Here is a 21,092-nt window from a genome sequence, read left to right as displayed (position 1 = left end):
TTCACCTTCATATACTGCAGGACAGTCTCATTTCTACAAGACCAGAACTCAGCCTTTGTCTCAGTCTCCTAGAGCAGGATTTCTCAACCTCAACACTATTGACATTTTGGACCAGATGACCCTTTCTTGTGGGAGGCTGTCCTGTGCATTGTAGGATGTTTAGCATCTACCCACTAGAGGCCAGAAGCTTCCCCAAGTTGTGACAAGCAGAAACGTCTCCAGGCATTGCCAAATGTCCTTAGGAGGGGAGGGAGGGACAAAATCACTTCTGTTGAGAACTGATGGAGTTAGAACTTACGGAGAGAGAGCCTGTTCTATGGACCAGAAATCCTAAACCTTTTATTTAACGTCCAAACACTGGCCTTTACCACACTGGTGAAACAGATGTGCCAACAAAAAGTGTTCCATGCTCAACATATTTAGGAAGTGATTAGATCCTTTATTCCAGGCCTTCTCAGACCCTTTATCGTATTCATTTACACAATGACTTTCTAAGATGGAGCTACAGTGATAGCCTTTCCCCAATTTTTTTGACTAGGAAGCAACTTGGAAATAATATTTAAGGAACACAAGTTTAAGAAATAAGGTACAAATCAGATAATTTTGCAGCATTCCAAAAGAGCTAAAGCTTGAAAGAAACGAGAGAGATTGAACTGATCCTTAAAGTAGTCTAGAATATGGAAATCATTTTTATTTAAATTTATACTATTAATTTATGGCACGAGCTGAGGCCTGCCATCAGATATAGCACGCTACTGGGAAAGAGTAATAGAAATTCAGGAAAGAGATAAAATTCAAGTGGTCATTAAATCATCTATAATTTCAAAGCAGAGGAAATTGCAGATCTGCTGAAGATGTTTTCTTTGAGGTAAAAATGTGCATATGTGTTGATTGCTAGTATATTATTTTAAGATCACACTGATAATTAAGCACAGATTCGAACTGAAAATTCGTAGCTTCTCAGAGCACAAAGGAGCCATCTGATTTGAACATTTTGTTTTATAAGTGAAAATTCTCACAGTTGAAATTTCTGAGTGTCCCAGATGACTGGGCTCCAATTGGTAATGCTTAGTAACTTAAAATTTTATTTACCTGAAAATTCTTCTCTGCTGGATTTCCTGAAGTACCCCACAAGTAGTCTCCCCTTACATGATATATCAGGCTGGATTCGTATATTTCGGGTCAAAAGTCCAACCTCAGCAGCCAAAGGAATGTATCGGCCATCCTCCATGACATGGACACTTCCTGAGGCAACAGGAGTTGGGGAAGAAAAAACTTTAAAAATCTATTTTGGAAACCACCAGCTGGAGACCCAGCAAACCTGAGAAATGAAAACACTCCTCTCCCCTTGGAAGTCCTACCAACACTGAGGTCTGCTTTTCCTCGGGCATTCTCCGCAAATGTCAGCTGAGAAATGAAAAGCCCGTTCACTTGTCTCTCTTTGGGATCTTTGAGCAAGAATTCATTTCTCCTCAATAACTGTGGGTATTGGGACAGGCTACTGGTGCAGGGATGTCAGGGAAGACCTGTCCAATTAGTGGGGTCCCCAAGCTCCTTCCTTAAATTCATCAGCGTGAGACCACCATTCGGTGGTACATTGTCCATGGACCTTGCTCACGAGAGGGAGGAATCCCAGATCAACTGAGGCAGTGAAAGAACAAAAGCTGCAATGTCTGAATAAAGGGATAAAGAGCAGCAGCAGTGTCCTCTCCTGGTGGGTGTCAAGCTCACCGCTGCCTGAAGGAGCCACCTCAGCTGTGGGAACCGAAGCACCTCACTGGTTTGTTTCACTGCCCTCCCATTTGCATTTCACCTTGCATCTTACTGGCAAGGATTGCTGAACATTTCTCTTTTCTCAGCCATTTTTTAAAAAAGAAATCATCCTTGGAATTCTGACTTAGAAATAGCTCCAGATATAGTCCTGTTGAAAACACGTATTTCCCTCTCACGTGTCAGAAACAAAAAGATATTCCCTGATTCCTCTATTTCCATGTTTTATTACTTATTAGCTCTATTTCCCAGGTAAAATCTATTTATTAGACTGAACCAGGAAACTTATGGTTATTTATTATTTATATGCAATATATTTTAACTGTGTATAGTGTATGAAAATACTCAATACTTTTTTGTGGGGGAAAGATACTTGGCTTTTTTTTTTTTTTTTTGGTAGTAGTAGTAATCCATACAGGAAACGGACTTCATGTCAGGAAGGACACATTCCTAAGTGTGGAAAAAGTCATTATTTACAATAACTACCACATTCTAAGTGATTGCATGATTCAATGTGCCAGGAAATGAACTGGAAACTCAGCTCCCACGAGGTTTACACTGGCTTAGCCATGAAAATGTCCAGTGACCTTGAACAAGATTCTTAACCATTCTGTTTGCTTCCAGACTTGCCATTATAAATAAAAAGCAAAAAATCCCCATGCATCTAAGTATACTTTTAAAATTAGGCAATAAAATTAATGAAGGAATAGAGATAAAGCCTTCTAGGATGAGTCTAGGGCAGCAGTAAGGTATTAGCCATCCCCTCTTAATGGCGATTGGATCCAAGGTCCCCAGGCAGGTTGCTGAACACTTTCTTTCAGACTCATTCACTTTCCTTAACCAACAAACCAAAGTCTTACCAATGTGCCGGTGTTTGAGCCGTTCATGGAGACTAACATGGTGGCCCTTGACTTCTTTCACGGTGAGGACCTCTGTTTCGTGAGGCTCATAAGAAGAGGAGCTGAGGACAATTTTGTCATGGGGTTGCCAATCCACTTTGTCCTCTACTATAATTCTGTAACAGCATAAAGATGGCATCAAGTATACTGGCAACGTAACACAGATCACCCACTAACTCCAGAGAGAAGAGGAAATCCACTCAACCAACAATCCCATCAGGGATATAAAGGCTTCTGAGAAAAGTTTAATGCTAACGGAGTCAACCTTCTGGCTTATCTGTATACAATACAGGGATAGCAAAGATATTCTGTGGCCAAGGACACGGAAGGACAAGACAAAGGAACAAAAAAGAGTCAAAGTTCCAGAGTTTAGTATACACCATCTACACATGGTTTCCTAAATGGAAATCTTCATGCTTGATTGGGAAACAGTTTGAATAATAAACGTATTTCAGAAGGGATCTTTTCTCAACTTTTCTAAAGATCTATAATACCATTTTCAGACAATTTATCATCATGTTTTAAGGCTCATACCTTCATGGTCAGACAGACACAGTGCAAATCCTCGAGTTGTACTTACTAGCTGTATGACCTTGAGAAGTCACATAACTTCTCTGTTTTATATCTTCATCTGAAAAGTGACAATATTTATTAACATGCCAGTGTGATTGTGGGGACTAAAGGCATACATTCCTTCAGTGCTCTATGTTCCAAGCATTGTGCTTTCATCATAATATGAAATAATGAGGGGTTTGTTCATTCTTTCTTTAACTCACATTGAAAATAATTTTTGTTCAGTCTTTCACTGCCGCCTAGCTTCTCCTCATGAATATATCTGCTTTATTCTCCATTCACAGTCATTACCAACATCAATGGCATAAGTTTATTTTAATTACCTGCCTCTTTTGCTAATGTCCAAATTTTAACAACCTTTGACAATAGACTCTTCTCTCCCAGTAAATGTTGACAGAGCAACTGGCATGCACCAGACACTACAGTAGGTGCTAGAGACATAATGGTGAATAAAACACATGTCATTTGCATTAAAACAATGACAGCTTAGATTTTTGACTAGTAGACATCCTTAAAGAGTCTACTGTGGGTGGGGAATTCACAGATGTTTACTATAGAATATTAACACCAAAAAAAAGAAACAAACAAATTAAAGGGCCAATGGTATGGATCTGTTATGAACCAAAGATTGCGATGAATTCAAATCTGTGCACCAGAGGTTAGAGAGAGAGAGAAAGAGAGAGATATTCAGAGAGAGAGAAAAAGACTATTGTCAATTGATGCAATTTTAATGAAAGAGTTGAGTCTTACCTTTGTTCTTGATTTGCTATGACATCCTAGAAAACTCACAGGTACAGAATATTAAAGCAACTACCCATTTCTGTTCCACTATAAATTTGACATAATAGATACTATTGCCTCGTAACTGAATTTGTACTTGTCTCTTCTGTGGCTATTCAACTTTTGATATTGTTAGTTAATATTTAATCAAAACATGACTACCTAGCTATGTAAACCCCATAGTGCCTACCAATGTTCTAGGCAAAGAAAAAAAAGAATTATTGAAATTAATAGTTCAAACTTTATATTAAAAACATAAATGAGGGCCTGGCCCTGTGGCCAAGTGATTAGAGTTCCACGTGCTCCTCTTCAGCGGCCCGGGTTTGTGGGTTCAGATCCCGGGCACAGACCTACCCCACTCACCAGCCATGCTGTGGCGATGTCCCACATACAAAATAAAGGAAGATTGGCACAGATGTTAGCTCAGGGCTGATCTTGCTCAAGCAAAAAAAAAAAAAAAAAAAATGAGGTGGATTGGCAGCAGATGTTAGCTCAGGGTGAGTCTTCCTCAGCAAAAAAAAACTTAAGCTGCCCTTTTCCATTAAGGCTTCCAAAACCTTACATGTTCATCACCACTTATTTTTCCTCTATACTCCTGAAGCCTTAGGATTCTATACCTCATAAGGACCGTACACAGATAGCAAGGGAACACGGCATCTTCCACTTCTATGTCCACATAGCAACAGTAGTAACTTCAGAAAAAATCATGGTCCCAGGATCAATAACCTAGATGGTTCTGCTAGTCAAGTACCAGTTTTCCTTAAATTCCAAAATCCACACTTCCCACTCACAGTCTTCCACCATTACAATTGCCCTTCAACCATTTCAAGAAATCCTAACTTAAGGACTGCTTGAATCCCAGCTGTATTCCCTGTGTCTGATTAATACTAATAAGAGTCCTATGGTTACAGGGGTGAGGAGAGACCCTTGTTGTTCCGAGCAAAACACACCTAAAACAATAAATAAACAAAAAAATTAGAAGAGCTGCTTGCAACATAACTGGACCTAAATGGAAACCATATGAGAAGAGACAGGAAACTATGAATAATCACTGCAGAAGTCTCATGAAAGATAACGTTTAAAACAACATAAACAAAATATCAGCACAGTTTCCTTTGTTTTGGCATGAACATTTTATCTAGTTTAGAGAAAATATAATACTTTTGGTCAAAAGAACATAATTGCAAAGAACAAAAAAAATGCTTTCAAATTTGATTTAAAAAGTTTTTACAACCATGTATAAGACATTTACATATAAACACCTACAACTTAAATGCATTTGTTAACTAAACGTTGGGGAGGTCTTAATGATAATAACTGCATTTGACCACAGGTTCAGAGTGTCTAGATTCCAAAATGTTTTCCCCACAGGAATAAGGATGGCCATAGATTTCTGAAGGCTGCTAACATGGAAGCTATTTTTTGAAATTTCAGTTTAAATTTATTTTTTTGTTAGCGCCATTGAAATGTTCTGAGGACCCTCAGACTGCATTGGGCTATGCGAGGTATTGATGGAACTGAATCCTACAATGATGTTGGTAGTGATGACAATAAGAATAGCTGTCATAGAAGTCAATTATTTGTCTACCTTGCCTCCTTTCTCCTTTGTGCCAGGAAATCCACCACGTTTCTTCTGAGAACGGCTCTCCTCAGCCACCATACTAAGTAAGTGACCCCAGCAAGAGCTGTAGACCATAAGCCCACAAACCCTCTACCAAAGCGTGGGCAAGGGATCCAATCTGCCTTTGTTTGTCAAAATCCTTCCCCCAGACTTGATTGCTTTTCAGCTTTATTGTTTTGTCAGTGTTTTGTCAAATTGGTCAGTTTGAATCGACAAATAAAATTGTAAGATGTTTAAGGTGTACACTGTGATGATTTGATAGACATATACATTGGGAAAGGATTCCTCCCATCAAGTTAATTAACACATCCATCACCTCACATATTTGCTCTTTTTGTTTTTAGTGTTATCATCTGACATTATCGTCACCTGGACTTTTGAACTGAAACTAAGGGGAGAGAGCAATTTCCTCTCTGGTGGCAAAACTGGGAAAAGTCCAACAGCGCAGGGGTCGCTTGCACCCTACAAAGTGGGAAAACCCTCTTCAGTAGAAACAAATGAGGTTGAGATAGAGAAATAGGGGAGGTGGGGGAGGGCCTGGCACAATCTCTCTAATGGATTAAGAAAGGTTACTTTTACTTTCAACTAAAAAAATCCTGATTATCACAATAACTACCGTGTCTTGGGGCTTACTTTGTGCCAGAAACTGGCACTTTACATACATTAACTCACTGAATCCTTATAATTACTCTATTAGCTAGGCATTATTATTCTCACATTATATAAAAAGAAACTGAGGCTCGGAGGGGATAATTTACCCAAAACTATACATTCAGTTAATTGTACAATTAGAACTATTTTACTCCACCTGCCCTCAAATTTAAAGCTCTTTTTCATCATAGAATACTATTTCCATCTTGCCTTCCTAACGCATATGCCACTTTCCAATATGGAGACAACAGCCAATGTGAGATTAGGACCTGCTAGTTCAGTGGACCAGAAGGAATCATCTTCTTTTAGAGGCTACATATGTGATCCAGATTCCTGCCAATAAATGCATAAGGCCACCGACTCTATATTCTAATAATTGAACTAAATTGTTATAGTATAATAATGAGGTTTGAGCAATAAGCAAAATAAATTATAGTCATTTTTGAAATTAAAGATTCTCCTTTATTAGACAATATGCCATTGAGCCAAGAGGCTCCATAAGCTCTGATTTCTAGAAAAGACATATTAATTCAACGTAGAAAGCATTTATTAGAAGTCTTCTCTATGTTCTGCTGTGTACTAGATGCTAAGTAATATACCAAATCAATGAAAAACGATATTTTCCCCCTCCTGTAGAAGCCACTTGGAAGAACAGGACACACATACTTTAAGCAGCTTAGTACCAGTCACTAGGAAGCATATTGATATTAAAATTACAAATTAGAAAATAACATACTATACTGGTTCAGAGGGTGGGAAAGTCAGTATGTGCTAGAGGGGAGATTGAAAGCCTTGGGGGAGAAACAACGGAATGTTTAAGGATAAGTTTGTTATCAGTGCTACCGAGTGTATTCTGACTCCTAGCAACTCTGTGTACTGCAGGGTGGAACCCTGTCTGGTCTTTTCGCGCCAACCTCTCAACTTCCAGCACTATATCAGATAACGTTCTGCTGCTACTCATAATTTTTTGTAGTTTTTTGTTTTTGTTTTTTGGTGAGGAAGATTGGCCCCAAGCTAACATCTGTTGCTAATCTTCCTCTTTTTGCTTGAGGAAGATTGTCGCTGAGCTAACATTTGTGCCAATCTTCCCCTACTTTACATGTGGGATGCTGCCACAGCATGGCTTGATGAGTGGTGTGTAGGTCTGCACCTGGGATCTGAACCCACAAACCCTGGGCTGCTGAAGCGTAGCATGCAAACTTAACCACTACGCTACCAGGCCAGTCCCATTTCATAGGGTTTTTACGGCCAGTTTTTTTGGAAGTGGGTGGCCAGCTCCTTCTTCCTAGTCTGTCTCAGTCTGGAAGCTCTGCTGAAACCTGTCCACCATTGATGACCCTGCTGGTATTTGAAATCCCAATGGCATAGCTTTCTCACAGCATCACAACAACACACAGCCGCCACAGTATGACAACCTATAGACAGGTGGTGACCAGGAACGGACCCAGGCTGCTACAGGAGAGCACTGAATCTTAACCAGTAGACCACTAGGACTCAGATAAGTAGGATAAGTAGGAAATGTAAAGGTAAAGAGGAGATGCATGGGTATTGACCCCTTATTTCATTTACCAAGTATTTGGGGAGCCAGAACAAAAGTTGTTGCAGAGAGCCATGTGTGAAGAGCTGAAGTGAGAACGTAGCAGAAAGAAGAGGAATGAGAAATATTCCAAACAAGTAGACGCAAAGAACAGCATCACTAATTTGATAGAGGAGATAACAGAATAGATATAATTAATGATGACCTTAGAAATAAAGGTCTGGGTCCCGGTGAAAAGGTTGAGGTAACAAATGACTTGTTCTTCAATTCAGAGCATTTCCTTGTAAATCACAGAGTAAGTTAATAAATTGCTTGAGAAACACAGAAAATAACAGGATGAAGAGACTGGATAACGCTTTATACAAGGTCTTTCTTTAAAAAAGTAAATGACGTAAGGAATAAGAAAAAAATAAAAACCCTTGAGGAAGGTTCCCCATAAACCTACTCTTCTCCCAGTTTCCCTCTCATGGGTAAATTATAATACTTTTGGTTGCTTAGGTCAAAAGTTTTACAGTGATCTTTGACCCTTCTTTCTCTTTTACCCAATCTATCAGCAAATCATGTGGCCTCTGTCTTCAAAGTGTAGGTAACCACTTCTTTCCTCCTCCATCGCTGCCACACTGACCTAAGCCACCAGCACGTGTCACCCGAAAGATGGCAATGTTATTGCAATGTCTTAATGGTTAGTCTCTCTGCTTCCACTTCTGTCCCCACTAACAGTCAGTTCTCCACAAAGCATAAATCAGATTAAAACATAAATTGGACCTTCTCCTGCCCCGTTTGAAATCTTCCGATGACCAGGATAAAATCTAAAACCTTTATCATAGGATTGATTGATAAAATAACCATTTAATTTCAAAGAACACATAATCACCCTTGAAAGACTCACAGTAAACTATACACTTAATAGTTGTAATGGGTGAAAAAACAAATTTATTTAAATCTAAGCATAACTTCTTTTGACTTATCTGAAATCCAAAAAAGCCAAGATTTTTGTTCATCTTCCTAAAAGTCAACTGAGGCAAGCAACAATAAAGAGTAATTAAATTTAGAGATAATTTTATATAATAAGAACATAGAATAAAAGAAGACAATTTTTTAAAAATATTTTGCTAAGCTTACTTTGGTTGGTAGTGTAAGAAATGATTCTAAGTTTATAAAGTTAACACGAAATTTTCCTCTGAAGACTTCACCCTAACATTCTTCCTAAAATAAATCAATTATATACAAATAAGTTCAGATCTCTAATTCTGTTGGTGAAAGTTTATAAAGGGGTCCCCATAACAATATATTAGAAAGACTAATTAAACTGACAACATAAGGAAGACTATAGATCAATGTTTAAAGAAATGGTTTGAATAAGGTCTGTAGTTCAGTTAACACTATCCTAATATTCACTTGCTGGATTTGGTATTCCATGGTTATGTAAGGTATCATCAAGGAGTGAAGGGTGTACGGAACCTCTGTACTATTTTTGTAACTTCTTCCAAGTCAAATTATTTTACAAATTTTTAAAAGGTTAAAAAAAGAAAGGCTATTCATAAAATGAATACACTAGGTTAATTACACATCATTCATATGTGGTACGATTCATTGAGGTACTCCTCCCCAGAACTGATACTAAGACATTTTGTTTTTAATATTTGTAAAACATAGAACACAAGAAATGGAATCAGACAAACCACAAAAATCCAGCTTTAGGAACTTCTAGCTTTATGAACTTGGAAAATTTACATAACTTCACTAGCCTCTGTTTTCATATCTATAAAATGCAGATAATAATACCTAATTTATAGCATTGAGAGATTTAAATGAGATAATGTATGTAAAATGCTTGATACAGGCCTGACATATAGTAAGCCTTCACGATAAGAACTCAATAAATCGTAGCTAGTTAATTACTATGGATGGTTTTAATTAATAAAATTGAGTTTCTTTCAAAATAGCCTGTAGCTCAGACTCTGAATGAGGTTTTTAACACATTCTTATAAGAAAAATCCATTCATATGGCTCCTGCCAAATTCCAACCTGCTAACTTCATAATAATTAAAGTTTCTTATTGATCCCTGTTTGAAAGGCCTCCTTCACAAATCCTTTTCGGTATCAGAAAGGCACTTCAAACTCAATGTTACCAAATCTGGACTCATAATCTTTAACCTAAAACTTAATCCTCTTCTAGTGGTTGGCACCACCATATGTCTACACAAACCAGACACCAAGAAAGCACCTCACATCCAACACATCACACAGATTTTATCTCCTATCTCTAAATCTGCCCACTTCTCTCCATTGCCACTTTAGTTCCCAACTACAAGTTACACCATCTCTTGCTTGGACCTCCTACGAGATGTCCCTAGATCCATTTTGACCCCTCCCGATGCCTGCATGCACCTAGAATGATTTTTTTAGATACAAAAATGTGATTCTATGTGCTGCCTTTCTCCCACATGATCCCCTTAGAAACCTAAACAGCTGCTCAATGGTCTTAGGGTAAAAACTAAGGTTTTTGGTATTAACAATGAATATGGCCCTGAGCACTAACTACTCCCTGGAACTCTGTCATGCTTGGTCCCTGCTCTCCAGGTCAGCCGCCCTGGCACCTTTTCAAGTTCCTTGTGTTCTCCATTCTTCCTCCCACCATAGAGTCACCTCTCAGCCCTCTGCTTCTCAATCACCTGTGCTGACTCCTCTTCTACCGACTTCTAAAAAGTTAGACTGGCCCCTATCTCATTCCCAGGCTCCAATTTTCTCCTCTACCTGTTGTGTCTTCTTGATCAGGGACATCATCCACTTCCAGGATGACTCCTTGTCATTTTCTCTCTGAATCTTAAGTTATGTATCTAATTGTCTTCTTGATACCTCCACTGGGTGTCTCCAACTTAGCACGTCCCTGCCACCCTCTACTCTGACAAACCTTTTCCTCTCCCAGTCTTCCCATCTCAGTGTACATTTCCATTATCCACCAATCAAAAAACCTGAAGCACTCCCCTCACCTCAACATCCAATTCATGGGCATGTCCAGACAGCACTATCTTCTCTCCATCTCCACTGCCTCCTCCATAGTCCTAGTCACCATGATTTTTGGCCTCAACTGGCCTCCTAACTGATAGCTCACTTCTGCTCTTGTCTCCACAATCCATCTTCTATGTAGCAGCCAGAGTGGTTTTCAAAACAATAATCAGATTCCATCAATTCCTCCGTGTAAAACCTTTGGTGATTGTCCCTTTGACCTCTTATACCTAAAGAAGGTCCCACGCGACTTGGCATCTGTAACGTCATACAACTTTCCCCTCGCTCGCTCTGGTCCAGCTATCGTGACCTCCTTCCTGTCCCCTGCCCCCCAAAGGCCACCTCAGGGACAATGCTGGATGACCCTCCTTCATTGAGCACTCTTGCCTATTCTCATCAAACAGCTGGATCCTTCTTACCGTTCAGATCTCAGCTTAAATTTCCCTTCTCCAGAGAGATCTTTCCTGTCCATTCAATTTAAAGGGAACCCCTCACACCCTCCAGCTATTTTTGATCATACCTCCTTGTTTATTTCTTTACTAGCACATTTTATAATCTGCAACTGCGTTGTTTATATTTCGGTATTTGCTTATTATCTATCTCTCTCCACTAAGATGGAAACTCCCAGAGGACAGCAGTCTCTTCAAATGTGCATCTACACCTCCAGTGCTTACAACCACACCTGGTACATAGTAAGTACTCCTCAGATATGTGTTGAATGATTGAATGTTGTTTGCTCTGGCTACAGTGCTCTTCCCACACATACCCTGACCTCACTTTGTTTAATTAAAGCTCACTCATCTTTCAGTTTCCACCTCTGAAATCATTCTTCAGGGAAGCCTGCTCTCACCTCCGTTACTGCCTCCAGTTCCCATATACATATGTTTTCAGAATCCTATAGAGCCCTTCTTCACAGCATTTACCACATACGTAATGTTACATTTACTTTATGTTTACTTGACTAACGTCTGTGGACAGAGACCATGTCGCTTTTTACTTGCTATTGTATCTCTAGGCCATAGCTCGATGTTTGACATAGGGTAAGGATTCACAAAAATCACATTAAATAAATAAATAATGATGTTAAAATAACTACAAAAGTAATAACTACTCAATGAAGAAAATCTGTACCTAGAGAAAAGCACACCAAAGCAGTAGCTACTAACTGGGATCCTTGTTCTGTTGGATGTTCCTCCAGACGCTTCTCTATCCACATATGTGCATACATAAATATTATTTTATTTTATTTTGTTTACAAAACTAGGCTAATATATAATATTCTTTCCTGCCTGAATGTCTACATCTCCTCCCTTTTGTCAACTTGGGATTCACTCTTTTTCACCTTTGCCCATTTAAAATTTTAAAGTGGTATAAATTATTGTTTTAATTAACATTTATTTTAATTCTAGTAAGGAAGAACATTTTTCCATATGTTTTAGTCAGATGTATGTTTTCTTTTGTGGCTTACGTATTCAAACTCTTTAGCGCTTATTCTTCTGGTCTGTTCATATTTTTTTCTTTTTATTTCTAAGCGTTCTTTACATATAAAAAATACTAGCCCTCCATCTGTACCATTATATATTGCAAATATTTTCTAGTTTATCATTTGCCTTTATATTTTGTAATTGACATGCTGAAATACTGATTTTTTTATGCTATGAAATCTATTATTTCTTACTGTTATAGTTGTATTTCTTGTTACAATCAGACATGTCTTCCCTAGTTAAATATTACATCATATTTACTTAAATTTTCTTCAAATAATTTTATGGTTTTGCTTTTTTACATTTAATTTTTTTAATCCATCTATAATTTATTTTAGAGTAAAGCATAAAGTGAGAATCTAATCCTATATTTTTCCAAAACATTGATCAATTATTCCAGAACAAGTTTTCAACCAAATTGAAATGCTAATCTATTCAAATTATAAGTAATAATACATACCTGGGTCTATTGCTAGCATTCTGTTCTGTTTTGGTGCCAATAACAATAAAGTAATTATTCACATTAAAGGTATATATATTTTTTAAGTAACTGGTAATATTTGGCTATCTTCAAGTGTTTATTGTCTCAAAAGATTTAGAATTAATGAGTCAGATTACAAATGCACATATTTGGCTTGTGGTTAAAGTTGCATTAGGTTTAACATCTTTAAAATACTGAGACACTCCATTTATGTTATGCATCATCATTTATTCTAATCTCCTTTTATGCCTCCTACTAGAGTTTTATAGTTTTGCTTTTATAGCTCCTGTCATTTTTCTTAAGTTTATTTCTAGATATTTTAAGTTAAAATGTTAAATAAGATTTTACATTATAATTTAAAACTTTATTGCTCAATATTAAAAAGCTATTGACTTGTGTATTTATTGAATGCAACTGACAGTTTTTTCAGATGATTCTCTAGTTTTCTAGGACAAAATGTATATAATCCACAAAAAAATTGATAGTTTGGATTCCTTTCAATAGTTACAACTAACACATTTTTTCTTGACTCAGTACATCAGCTAAAACTTTAAAAACAATATTTAATGATTGTTGTAATACACAGTAATTTTTAATGTCACTTTGTCCTTAAAATAGAAAGTTGCTTGTTTGAAAGGGATTTTTTTTTAATTATTTATTTTGTATTATTATTTAAAGCAGTGATTCTCAACCAAGGGCTGAACTACCTTGTTAAGTAATGTTGATTTAAAGGAAGTATCCTGTGGTCTTAATTTGCTGTTTATTCCAAGAATGGAAGCTGAATTTTATTAAATGTATTTCTGTTTTGCACCAAATTGATCATGTTCTTAATCTTTATATCTATTGTTTAGATAAACTAGATTAATGGATTATTTCATTTCAAACCACGCTTTTTACTTGAATAAGTCACACAATCATGGTTTTTTTTCTTCTAACAAATTACTGGATTTTGTTTGTTGCTGTTTTATTTAGGATTTTTGCATTTTATTTACACTTGGCTGTTGCCTCTGTTTTCTTTTGTTGAGTTATCTCTAGCAGCTGTTTTAAAAATTATTTTATGCTTGCTTTCTAAAATTAATTGGAAAGCTTCACATATTTTCCTAAGCTATGGAATAGATTATATAGCATTCAAGTATCTGATATTTGAATGATTGAAAGAACATGCCATAAATTTATCTGAGCCAAATGTATTCTTGGGGATAAATCTTTGATAACTTCATGTCTTTCATTATTATTGGGTCTTCCAGTTTTATTCTTCTTTAGCCAATTATGATAATTTATATTCCTATATATAATTTATTTTTTTAATTTCAAAATGTCACTATATAGATGTACACATTTTTATATTACAATTTTAATCTTTTCAGTATCTGTTATATTTCAATTCTCATTTCTGATTTTACATATTGTTTTCTTCGTATGATTAAAGATAATAGAGATTAAACCAGTATCTCTAAAAAAAGAATTCAAGTCTACCAATTTTCTACTTTCTAATTCACCAGTTTCTGCCTTTATCGTGCACCAATTGATTTCATTAGACTTATTGATCATTTTGTTTCTGCTTTCTCAAATTGACAGCTTAGTTTGCATATTTTTGTACTTTCTTCTTCAATGATGAAAGCATTTAATGCGATGGCCTGTTTGGCCATGTCTCATGCAATACTCTCATTATTGTTATTTCCCAAGTATTTTATTGATAAAGTTTTGATCTCCTCTTTGACATAAAAGTTATTTAGGAGAAGGTTTATTTTTTCTTTTCTTTAATCTTTCAAGAGACTAAGATTGTTGGTTAGGATGTTGTTTTAATCTCTACATTTATTTTATTGTGATCATATTCTATATCATTTCTGTTTATTAAAATTTATTAAGGTTTTAATCATATATATTCTGGGGTGAAGATATATATATATATATATATATACATATATATATATATATATATACACACACACAAATTAAATTGCCTTTATTATATTATTCATGTTTTCTTTATCATTTTTAATCTAATTTGCAAAAACCAAAAGAGTTAAGTAAATGTCTTTCATTACTATTTTTGTTTCTGTTAATTTCCCCATATATTTCTTAGAGATTTACTTTATATATTTTTATATTATTTTATCTGGTGTAAAACTTTCCTGACTATTGGCATCTTACTAAAGATTGAAGTCTTTATTACTATAAAATGTATTTATTGGACTGATTTTATACATTTATTGTGTTATTTACCTTTCTTGTGAATAATTTGGAGGCTCTTGCTTTCATTTTGTTGATATTTCAATTATTTGTTTTATCTAATGCTTAATTAAAAATTTTTTTTCTGAATTGGTTTTAAGTTTCCTCTGGTAAAAAAGTTAGATTATATTTTATTACCCAATTTTTTTTCCATATAGTGTCATTTTTAACAAGCATATTTTCTTGTTATAAATCGCAGATTTATTCTTACTTTCCTACTTCTACTGTCTTTTTACACGTTTTCTATTATTTTTGTTCTCTTACTATTTCATTTTCTTCTTTTTTTATATTTTACTATTTATTTTATGGTTTCTTTCATTCATCTTTTTCTCTGGTGATTTGGAAAGTATATATCCTATTTTAAATTCTGATAGAATTAACTCATATTTGCATATTTACTTCCTATGGCACTCTTACGTCCCACCTCCAGTTTCCTATGGCTATAGTCCCAGATTTTAAACCCAGATTTTTATCTGAGAATTATGGACTATGACGATTAGTTTATGTGTCAACTTGGCTAGGATATAGCACCTGGTTATTCAATCAAAAACTAAGGTAGGTGCTGCTGAGAAGGTATTTTGTAAATGTGATTAACATCTACAATCAGTTGACTTTAAGTAAAGATTACCCTCAATAATGTGGGTGGGACTCATCAATCAGCCGGAAGGCCTTAAAAGCAAAATTGAGGTTTCCCCAAGGAAGAAATTCTGTATCAAGACTGAAACATTAGATCCTGCTCAAGATTTTGCAGCCTGCCAGCCTGCCCTACAGATTTGGAACTTACCAACCCCTATAAGCATGTAAGCCAATTCCTTGAAACATATCTCTTCATATATACTACATATATTAATACATACTATTTATATAATATATGATATATATATATATACCAGTACGATATATACATATGCATATATATACACAACCTACTAGTTATATATTTTTTATATACATAGAACTCTGTCTAATATATTAACTTTACAAATTTTACATAATTTCATTTACAAGAGCAATTAGAATTTGTCTTATTTTAATAACCATATTTACGGTATTATATTTAACTTATTTCAGTGCTTACTTTTAATATATATGCTTTATGTGCCTTTATATTATTCCTGAATTTATTCTTATTCTTCCATTTTAGATTCAGTTTAATCTCTATTAGAACAATTTTTTGCTTTTTTTTTAGTTTTTACAATGCAAAAGATATCTTTTGTTTGCTTTCACATGTGAATGGCATCATAGCAGGGTGTCCAATTCTTTGGTCATAATCTTTTTTTTCTCTAAAAGTTTATAGATTTTGCACCACTATCTTCCTACATTCAATGGTGTAGAAAATTCTAAGGCCAGCAAGTTTTATGCCCCTTCTTGTTTTTCTCTTACTTTTTTCACTGTTTTTCTTGTTGTGAGGAAATGCAGCAATCATTATTCTTTTTTTTTTTTTCTTGTGAGGAAGATTAGCCATAAACTAACATCCGATGCCAATCTCCCTATTTTTGCTGAGGAAGACTGGCCCTGGGTTAACATCTGTGCCCATCTTCCTCTGTTTTATATGGGACACCGCCACAGCATGGCTTGACAAGCAGTGCATCAGTCTCCACCCAGGATCCAAACCTGTGAACCCCCCGGCCACTGAAGTGGAGTGTGCGAACTTAACCACTACACCACTGGGCCAGACCCTAGCAATCACTATTTTTGATATTACTCTGTTCAAATTAAATGTAATTACTCCTTGGTTTACTATATGTATTTCAAGTATAGTTTTCATGATTCTGTCTGTTGTGGTTATGCTGGGCTCTTATTAAAAACAGCAATTACCTATATGTACTTTCTATATTCTGTTCTCTATTTCTAATACTTTCTCTTTTACTATTTTTATCTCCCAATCTTGTCTTCTGCATTCAGGTAGATTCTATCAGTTTGTTCTTCATATTGCCTATTCACTTTGAGACAGTGGTGATTTCATTCTTTACTGCCTCCAATGTATTATGAACTGTTATCGTGTCTTAAATTCCATAAGATTCTTCATATGCTTCGTCTCTTTCCTATCTTATTTCTGTCTATCTCTTAACCAGCTACCATTTCAACTCAGACTATTGTGGTCTCACCTCATACTTCATCAATCTCATAGAATTCATATTTTAGGATTTATTTACAGCAGTAAACATGTATTATCTAAAATTTATTCCTTAAATAAATGATATTCCACCCTTGCCTCTCACTTGTTTTGTTCTCCTTCTATTAAGTTACAGAGCTTTCTAAAATCCCTTATTTTTCCATTTGTTCCTTGAATTATGACTATTAATCTAAAATTTAATTTCATAACACAATAAAACCTCAAGGAGAAGGAAACAAAACAAAAAAGTACATCCCTCACTTACTCTCATTCCTTACCTCTCATTGCCTGATGCGATGTCAGCCCCAAGATGTGTCCAGGATTTCTTAGGATAAGCACTGTGAAGCTGAACTTTCCCATAAACCCCTGAAAATAAAAGGAACAACGGTGGGATAGGAAAATCCTTTGGAGGAATTAAGGCTACATACATAGAACTTATTATAGAGGTTATTGTGCAAAATATGTGGTAAAGAAACTATATATGAAGATGTCCACCTTATCAGAAAAAGAATATTGAAGTACTCAATTTTCAGCAGGTCAAATGTATCTCATATGAGTCTGAAACCTATTCTCTCAAAAGCTATAGAGAAATGATGCTACCCCACATCTAGTAATCCAAAAGCTGGGAAATAGACGACTCTGATGGCTAACTAGTTCTATTTCCACCATTAAGTAACTCCAAACCATTTGCAATTCTGTTGAACATTAACTGGTTTTGATGTTTTATGTTATACAATAGATTTTCCAAGGCAAGGGTAATTTTATTTCCTGAGGAAAGTGATTTGGTGCTATTAGCTTTGTTTTCAGTGGTTGGACCTCATATTTTGTTGTATTACAGATATCAAAGGATAGCTCTTTAGCTCCTTTGTTTCAAAATATAATTTATTTCAGACTCATAAATTAAAGTCTTACCAGGGACATGCTTGATGCAGTCCAGTTTTATTCCTTCAGGTCTTTCCTCTTACATGTTTTACTGCCATTTAAAATTCCTCATATTTCAGGAGTCCAAAAATGTTTTGAGCAGGAACCCAAATAGTAACAAAATGAGGATTATGCACTCCTAATGCTCGTATATTTATTTATTTTTAGATAAGATAAATATACATATATATGAATATATTCGTATATATTTGAATAGAAGTTCTAGTATTTTCTTCCTGCATCCAAATGAATTGTCTGCATACCCAAGATTGATACACTCCATTCTGCTGCAAATCACTAATCTTGAAATCTAAAGATTTCACAATTTTTAGCAGAAAAGTGTACAAGTAAAAGAAGCAAACATCAGTAAGGCACAAATAACATGCCTTGGATTTTCACACATTGTGAATCCAAACAGCCTCATTTAATTATAACCTAACCAACTGTTTACATCAACATCCATATGTTTTTCCATATTCTAATTCAGAAAAAAGTCAGAAGATAATAAAACTAAAATCAGGATTAATGGAAATGTAAAAAATACTCTCACTTTCAGGACATGCCCTGGAATCAATCTTTTATAATAATAGTCATAGATATATAAAAGTTTCATAAGATATCATCATCATCACCATAAACAAATTCCATCTTTTTCACTATTGACTAAGTAAGCTAGGCAGGGGAGAAACATGAAGTAATTTAGAGAAATTTCCAACAACAAAGATTTTAACAAAAACCAATTTATTTCCTTAAATTTGAATTATCCAGAAAATTTAATTGACCAGAAAAGCAGATTTCTTGATCATTCCCAATCATCAAAGGTTTACTGTAAAATGACACCATCTCTTAGTTCTTTCAAGGAGATTATAATACTTAGATTAAAATCTGTCATTTACTATGCTACTACAAAATTTTAAGCATATAATGAAACAAATATTTTATCTCTTATTCAATTTTGTATCAGAAACAATTTCAAAAGCACTAGTTTGGTCATATGGCTGGAGTCAGTGTTCAAGATAGGCATCCTTGTATACTCCTAACACAAAATTTAATCCAATGTGGCCCTCCAAGGAACAGAGTAGACACCACAGGAAAAAAGAGACAGAATGTTCCTGTTATGATCCATCAAGTTTGTCAACTTGAAAAAATTTAAAAATTCTTGAACTTCATATTCTTAAAAAGATAAAGCAAATATCATGAATGAAAAGTGCTTTGGAAACAATAAAGCACTATCAAAGTATCATATGGCAATGGTTATACAATATGGAACTAGGTTACCAAACTGCAGACCACCCTAACATGATTGTTTCCATTTTACTGAGTCACTGGGATCTTATAAAATTAGTAATGCCACACAGAGAAAGTGAGAAAATACCAGAAATCTGATAAACAGCTTCTTATATCTATCCTTCAAAACTGAGTTATTGTGTGGCTCTTACATCATGGTTGTACAAGGCCAGGCTCAGGTTCTGTGCTCTTATGTAGACCAAGTTTACAATAAGATTTGGTATTACAAATGCAAAAACTCTCAACAGCGAATGTTTCTTAGTAATCTATAGATTTATCAGTTTAAAAATTTTATCAATAACCACATAGTATTTATAACTGATAACATAGACTCTTAGTCCAGACTTTGGTGTCTGATCAATTCAGATATAAATCTAAGTTCTGACCCTATAAAGCTGTATGGCCTTCTGCGTATTGCTTATCTCTGAGTCTTAGTTTTTACATCTGTAAAATGGACCCTGCTTATAGGAGAGATGATAAGTGAAATGATAAACATAAATTATCTAGTGCCTGGAATTTAGTAGATGTTCTTCAAATGGTACTTCTCTATCAGGCACACAAACACACACACACACACACACACACATTTCCTTTTTAATACAAGCTATATTTTACTCTTACCAATTGTTCCTGGATCAATACGAATTCCACTGAAACGGTCACAGAAGACTCCCTCTGAGGCTCTAAGGAGAATCAGAAGCGTTTGTTCTTTTTCTAAGGGATTTTCTAAAGTACCTGCTTACAAAGAAAAGCATATCATTTAAAAATTAATTTGAAATTAAAATAGAGAGAGAGAAATTGTCATTTAATTGCAGGAATGTAAATTAGATGCTATGAAGTAAACTCTATACAGAAGAGACAATGGTCACATAGATGAAACAGAAATAGTGGGAAAAAACGAGATGCAGTAAACCTCTCTGAGGGAGATTGGATTACTATTCAGCAAATACTTACTCTTCATTCTGCATTAGGACGGAGTATACTTCTCTGACCTACTGATAGTTAGCCTGCTCATATGACTCATTTGGCCAATGAAATTTGGGTATAAGTGATAGTAATGCCAGTTCTGAGTTAATGCTTTAAGTTGCTTGGCAGTTTTCACCAGATCGCTTACAATGATGTCCTCTGCCATAAAAGGAAAATGCTTTAAATAACCTCTACTGCCTGAATGAAGAGCAGATCTGAATTGAACACACAAGTCGGAAGCAATTCCAACTGAGTCTAGCATAAATATTTGTTGTTGTAAGCCACTGAAATTTGGGGATTGTTACACACCGTTATTACAGCAAAACCTGGCTGATAACATTGTCTGGATCACTGGCTGGATCCCCAAATTTCTTTACATGCATTTTGCATTTAATTCTCACAAAAATCCTGAGAAGTAAGTATGATTCTTATTTCAATTTTAAACATTCATACATAGTGAGACTTAGAGGTTGAGGGACTTGTCCAAATTTATCCAGCTAGTAAATAACAGACTCTGAATTTGAACAATGGTCTGTTTATGCTAAGTGTTTTATTGAACAAGTAACAGGTTATTTTCTAAGCCTAAATTCTTTCAGCAGCATAAGAACCCAATCCATTCAGGCTATGATACTCAGACAGCAGTTGGGAATTACTGGTGACCCTATTCTGTTGATGTCAACAGCAGTTTGGTCACTTTTACAGTATGAGAATTGTTTGGGGAATTTGCTGAAACAGTGCTGGTGAGTATGGACCTAATGAAGGTTA

General features: G+C 35.4%; 1 protein-coding gene across 1 annotated transcript in view; it reads right to left on the bottom strand.

Annotated features, from left to right (window-relative positions):
• Window positions 1-21,092, bottom strand: part of PKHD1 (PKHD1 ciliary IPT domain containing fibrocystin/polyductin) — a 415,790-nt gene that overhangs the window by 124,798 nt on the left and 269,900 nt on the right. The window contains exons 52-55 of the mRNA XM_058554174.1: window positions 19,983-20,096; window positions 17,432-17,519; window positions 2,631-2,785; window positions 1,093-1,245 (exon numbers count right to left, since the gene is read on the bottom strand). Of these exons, the coding sequence (XP_058410157.1) occupies window positions 1,093-1,245; window positions 2,631-2,785; window positions 17,432-17,519; window positions 19,983-20,096 (510 nt within the window). The remainder of the gene's footprint in view (window positions 1-1,092; window positions 1,246-2,630; window positions 2,786-17,431; window positions 17,520-19,982; window positions 20,097-21,092) is intronic.

This window comes from Diceros bicornis, chromosome 14 (assembly GCF_020826845.1).
Source record: "Diceros bicornis minor isolate mBicDic1 chromosome 14, mDicBic1.mat.cur, whole genome shotgun sequence".
In the NCBI taxonomy this organism is placed as follows: Eukaryota; Metazoa; Chordata; class Mammalia; order Perissodactyla; family Rhinocerotidae; genus Diceros; species Diceros bicornis.
The sequence above is the reverse complement of the archived record's forward strand: the minus strand, read 5'-3'. Positions and strand labels throughout refer to the sequence as shown.